Source organism: Falco peregrinus, chromosome 5 (assembly GCF_023634155.1).
Source record: "Falco peregrinus isolate bFalPer1 chromosome 5, bFalPer1.pri, whole genome shotgun sequence".
NCBI classification, from domain to species: Eukaryota; Metazoa; Chordata; class Aves; order Falconiformes; family Falconidae; genus Falco; species Falco peregrinus.
The window spans coordinates 76,840,790-76,847,062 of NC_073725.1; the positions used below are offsets into that span (position 1 = coordinate 76,840,790).

A 6,273-nucleotide genomic window follows, 5' to 3' on the forward strand; every position below is an offset into this window, starting at 1 on the left:
CAATAATACATCTGTCACAGAAAGAACACAAATGTTCTTGAAAATCCAGGCAAGATTATATTTTAAACGAATAGCCACAAGGAACCAAGACAAAACTTCAGGTAAAATTTTGAGGCAGTCTTCTTGCTGGTGACTAAACAAGCAAGCAAACAAAAACTGATCCTCAGTTATGAATACAAAAATTAAGCATCCAAATGACAACATCATCTTTTCACGATGAAACTTCTGCTAAAATGTCTATCCTTTGGGAATACTGTGGGGCAGAAAGAATCTATCCACAATTCACTTGTGGTATTACACAACTTTGGTAATACAGTGTTACTGTTAAGCAATTCACTCACCCTGAGGGCTCTGACAGTGCAAGACGTTCAATCTGGGGTAAAACACCCAAACATTAAAATGGTTGGTACAAGTTTTGCCAGCTCTGCACTGAGCTTCACTGAATAACTGACTGCAGGAAAATTTCCTGTGAGACTAAAGAGAGAAAGGACCACATCTCAAACCATGGATTTAGCTCTGCTTTTCAAAGAACAAAGGAAACAATGCATATAGTTGTTGGCCCATGTTTCTTTGCATGCATCTTGTCAGACTTCGTGACTTTACAATCAGATTTGCATCGCCAATAAATGTTTACATCTTGCACCTCTCCTCCCAAAATCTCAACCCAGCAGAGGAAACTGACTCTACACCTGCTTCCTGCTGGCAGGAACTCAGCTGAAAGGTGAAGTCAAAACCTCCAGGGTAGGTTACTGATGCTGTATACCTAAACTGGGGGAATATGAGACTTATGGTACAAAATTTCGACCCGTGTGACCTCAAATGAGCCAATACACAAAGCAGGAAGCCAGGTATGTTCTCCTTCCTTCCCCTTCAGGATAAGGAATCTAAAAATCTAATCATAGAAACAGTAGGTACTAAATTTTAAGAGAAGCAGGTCATTAAACTGACAAAATCTATTAACCATCCCCTACACAAAGACAACTAATTCGCCACATCATAAAGGATGTTGTTAGAGACAGGAATTCCAATTCAATCCCAAGAGAGAAAAATCAATGTCTAGTAAAAGGGGAAAATAAAATGTTTTTTCACTCAAAACTACTTAAACTTAAACTACTGTTTCTCCCATCACTCTTTAAAAACAAATATGTCTGCCTCTTGCAAAAAGTTTGGTACCTTGCTTGGCTAAGTAAGTTTTCATGAATGTATTTCTATGAGGCTAAACTCATTAGAGGCTTTTTGCTGCACTCCAAATTTGGATCCAAGCAGGCTTGAGTAGGAGTCAGGTATTGAGCCACACAGGCTAGGGCAGTTCTAGGTGGGCAAATGATTTAAAAAAACACTGTTTTTTTAAGTTCTCAAACTACCAGTAACACAGAGCAATATATAATTTGTTTTAAAAATTAACACATCTTTACTCCATGTTCAGTAAAGGAGAGCAATACTGTAGTTATATTTCATGATGATTAATCTATCCTGATATTCTTTTCTGAGACAAATCTGTCTCCATCAAATCTCACCTCTGGCTACAGATGCATAAAGCTATTAGCTACTGGAGAAGATAACTGTGGATTCCATGGACAGTGAATTATTACGGAAATGTCTGCAAGCTTTTCTCATTCTGAAAATGCTGAAAACCTACAATAATCCCCATATTATCTTGTAATATTAACTACAGGATGATTACTCATTTCATTTTCTGAATCACATTATGTAATTCTTCAAAACCCTTGGGATCTCAAAAATTACATGAAATCAGCTATTAACAAGGAAAATGTATGCAGATTATTTCTACTTCCATATTTGTCCTTTTAAAACATGTTTAATTTGAAGGGGGAAATCTCTCCAAACAAAAAATCTTAGGATGCTCCAAGCCTCAAAAGTGCATTTTAGTATGTATGGAAGTATACCATGATCTGAACATAGCAAAATTAGAAAATTAAGAAAATTTATGGTGGACATCATCACAAATCAGAAGGGAAAAGCTGGCTTGGTTATAAAGTCATTTTAATGTATTTTTAAAATTCAAAAATGTATTCTAAGAAATTAATCTTTGGTATAGCATAAAAGTCTTCCATTGCTTCCAGACTCACCCGCAGCCCATTAAGTTTTTTCCACCTGATTAAGAGTGCTGTTGTAAGTGTGTCACAACAGCAAAGGCTCATGCTGTATCACAATACCAAGAATGATATGAAGCACAATGTTATTTTATTCCACGAGACTAAAAAAGTTGATGGCCCAATTTAAGTAAGGTCATGCCTAATGGATAAAAGGTTTGATCTGAGAAAAATATGACTTGATCTGGTGAGAAGGCTTATACAACAGAATACCAATGTATGATTCTATATCATAATGAAATTATCAGATGTGACTATCCAGGCATGCAAAAAGAATTAGGCATCCAAGTTAGCAATAAACACAGGATCTCTTCTGAACCCATTTAAAGGGCTTTGAAGAATTTCTTACCTACATAGTCTTCCACTATTACCTTTTTATAAATATGAAGTGATAAGGATGAATACTGTTTTAGATGTTTAGATCTCAGTTCTGCAAAGAGATATACACAACTCTACGTGATTTCAGTAACAGCACGCCCTGGTCTGTTCAAGTTCACAACAGCACAAGATGCGTAATACCCCACAAGAACGCAACACATTCTCAGCTACACACTGCAAGGAAATTGGAAGGGGTTAAGAGATAAAGTGATAAAGCATTAAAGCTAACATGGAACCAGTATGTCAATATGCTTAAGCACGACCCCTTAGGCAGACTTACCATGAACTGAGCCACTGCCTTAATGAAGAAAACCCGGTCCTGTTCTGTCTCCACATCAGGAGGAATATCAGTCTGAGGTTCATACCTGTGGAAAGAAGCATACATACATTCTGACAAGGAACACGCGTGCAGTATTAGAGAGACCGGTTCATTTGTGAGGCAAAAATCAAACAAAACAAGCATGTATAAGACTGGAAAATAAATCTTTAGCTCCCACTGCAGACTGGAGCATCCCAACCCTGGAATGCATACAATGGGTTTGTTTATAAACTGCAAAAGCTGTAAAACCTGAGACACTTCTCCAGGAGGATTTGTTACTGTGGGGTCATGAATACATCTTTTCAGGCAGCTGGCTCAATCAAGTCTGTGGAATACTTATTTTCAGAAGTAATTTACTACTTAAACCACAAGCTGCTTATATAAATCAAACTAAATCATGTGTGGCTTCACAATTTAAAACACCAGGCATACGACTGAGGTAATGCTCCCAGTCTTTCCAGCAATACGTTAAAATGACTTGTACTAGATTACTGTTGTTGGTAATAACAGAAACAGCCACCTTGTCCTCTAAAATGTTATGACACTTTTCCACACTCTCAAAATACACAAGAAAAGTTCACACTCAGACATCATTTCAAACATATGACATTCAAAAGTAACAACTTTTGGAAAAGCAAATTGAAAGATTGTGAAATGCTTTTAAAAAACCCTCAGTGAAACGCAGAAACTTCTGGAAGTCACGTGCCTACAGGAACCAGGGAAGAAAAAAAGAAAATTCCCCATCTCAGAATTTCAGCATTCAGACAGGCAAAAAAGCATCTTCACTTTCAAATCACATTTTAAAATATAAGCAAGGCACATGCAAAGTAGCCTCTCTGCTTTAAAGTGTAATTAAAAGGCTTCTAGAAGCTGGAAAAGCTTTCTGCCTGTGTCAGGTGTCACTCTGACCCGTAACAGTGCTATCTGGTCCAGTAGACCAGTTACTATTTGGTCTGAAAGTGAAGCACCTCACTATTAGGCATAGAGTTCCCAGTAATCTTGTAACACAGAAGTTTAAGCTTTTAGAAGTGTTCAGGTTCATTAAAGAACATATTTTTTAAATAATATTTTTGTTTTCTTTCAAATGCTTTGTTATTTTACTGTTACATATGAGGAGGGGGACACTGATTTATGGTTTTACACGAAAACAACCAGTAATTTAGACCCCCGGTGCAACAGCAGTATTTTAAAGAATATTTAGGTAACTTAATCCAAGTAATTTTGACTGGTTGTAAGTATTTTCCTATTTTAGTACAGTTTCAACAATATTCAACAAATTTCTAACAACTCAGTAATTAAACTGAACGGGTACTTATTACAAATCCAGGCCAAAAAATAGCAATTAGGCAAATGGGTCACTGTCATATTTCCAATTATAATATTCTACCTTATGAGAAGCCTAAAAAACTTAGTTTATTTTTTCAGTTATATGGGAGAAAGAATAGAATGTATAATTTGATTAGCACCTCAAGATCCATCTATATTTAAACAAGTCTGTCAATGGGTTAAGCGGGTATAAAACCACAACCGAGTAGTAGTAGCTTAGTACTGTATCATTTTATTTTTTTAAAAACATGGCATGGATGCCAGACAATACCAGGTTGAATCAGTAACAATTGTAGCAACAAGATAAGAACTAAATGTATCTTGGTAAGTTCTCACTATGTATCACCGTGTTTGGGTTACAAGGTCAATTACAGGCAGAACGGTAATGGAGGTTGTAGAATATGTGAAAGGGATAAGGCTACTATTGAGTAAGTACGTTCACCTTCAGCATGCAATTGCTGCCAGGACTGTGTCATTGTATTTCCTGCTTCAGCTACAAAAACACTTTGTTGTTGTTGTATAATTAAACCAAAACCCTGAAAACTTAACTACCACATTTTCTACCTGATATTTAGAAGAGTAGATCTCAAAAGAATGACTAAGTATCATAATGTTCCTCTTTAAAATTAATACACTTCCACAACAAAACATCAGTGCCAAGCATACATATCGCAGCCCAGCATCGGCCCCAAGGTCCACCAGCCTAATCACCAACCTTTTCACCAGCCAGAGGAGCACTTCTGAAACAAGCATGAAGTTTGGGGTATGGAAATTCTCCATAGATATCAGTCGGGGATACCCCAGTGCCCTCATCATCTCAGTGAAATCTGAAAAACGAGCAAGAGCAGGGATTCCTTACACACCAACACAGACATTGCCAAGAACTCCGGCTCCCACAGCACGCTGCTCATTTACCATTAGATACGCCCTGTCAAAGTACTGGTGAAAAAAAACACCTGCAAGGATTAATTTTTAAAAAATAATAATTTCAACAGAAAACATGCCTGAGTAAAAAAAAAAAAATAAATAACTTTTTAACGAGAGATTCACGGGGCAGAAACAACGTTAAAGTAGCTTCTCTCTGCAAAATACACCATTTAAATGGAGCTACCCAGGGACTGCGGTGAGGCCCAGTATGCAGAGGCTGTGCTACCCCAGCCCTGGCCCGTTGCTAAGCCCGGTTACAGCCAGCCAGCAATTTAAACAAAGGCTCCAACGCTGCGGCCTCGCCTGAGGCGCCGGCCCGAGCCCGGGCGCCCCTCGCCCGCCTCCCGCGTCCCCCCGTGAACCCACAGGGCAAAGCCCAAAGGAAAAGCAGGAGCCGCCGAGGCACCCAACGGGCCCGGAGCTGCTCTGCGGGCCCTGGGGGACCGACCCCGGGGGCTGCCGCGTCCCCGTCCCCCCCGCCCCAGCCCCGCGCCACTCAGGGGGGCTCCTCACTGCGGAGGTCGCGGAACGACATGGCCGGGAGCCCGCGCACCACCGCCGCGCTAGGCCGCGCCGCCCGTCTCTATGGCAACCGCCCTACGGCGCGGCGGCCGGGCCACACTGCGGCGGAAAGCGGAGCGCCGCGGCGGCGGGCCGGGCCTGGCAGCCCGGGTGGGGGGCTCGGGGCTCGGCCGGCCTGCCCCTCGCTCGGTGGGGCGGGCTGGCGGGGTGGCTGGCCGCGCCCCGAGCTGGGATGCGCCGCTGGTTGCCTCAGCGCCGGGGGCGGCTCCCTGCTGAGGCGACACCCCGCTGAGACAGGGGCTCTGCTGAGCCTGGCTGCCGTGTGCGACTGAGGCAGCAGGGGCGAGGGCCAGCAGCCATCACCGGCTGTTTGCAGAGAAGGCCCGGTAGTGCCTGTGCCGCCTCAAACCGTGGCCGCTGTAGTTCGAGGAGAAGGCCGTGCTCCCCATGGGCCGGCACAGGGGTCACCAGGGATGTCACAGCATCACAGAACAGATTGGGTTGGAAGGGACCTTCAAGATCACCCGGTTCCAGCCCCCTGCCACGGGCAGGGACACCTTCCACCAGCCCAGGTTGCTCCCAGCCCCGTCCAGCCTGGCCTTGGGCACTGCCAGGGATGGGGCACCCACAGCTGCTCTGGGCAGCCTGTGCCAGCACCTCGCCACCCTCACCGGGAAGAATTTCTTC

The 6,273-nt window shown here is 42.7% G+C and overlaps 1 protein-coding gene across 5 annotated transcripts in view; it reads right to left on the reverse strand.

The window, feature by feature from the left end:
* CLUAP1 (clusterin associated protein 1) overlaps nt 1-5,790 on the reverse strand; it is a 68,737-nt gene extending 62,947 nt beyond the window's left edge. The window contains exons 1-3 of one of the 5 annotated variants that reach the window (XM_055805805.1): nt 5,578-5,790; nt 4,853-4,964; nt 2,773-2,857 (exon numbers count right to left, since the gene is read on the reverse strand). In XM_055805805.1, the coding sequence (XP_055661780.1) occupies nt 2,773-2,857; nt 4,853-4,964; nt 5,578-5,599 (219 nt within the window). In that variant the 5' untranslated portion in view covers nt 5,600-5,790. Of the gene's footprint in view, nt 1-2,772; nt 2,858-4,852; nt 4,965-5,052; nt 5,508-5,577 lie in introns of those variants that run through there. The other 4 variants (XM_055805802.1, XM_055805804.1, XM_055805803.1 and 1 more) reach the window with 4 other exon arrangements.
* Between the last annotated feature and the right edge of the window lie 483 nt (nt 5,791-6,273).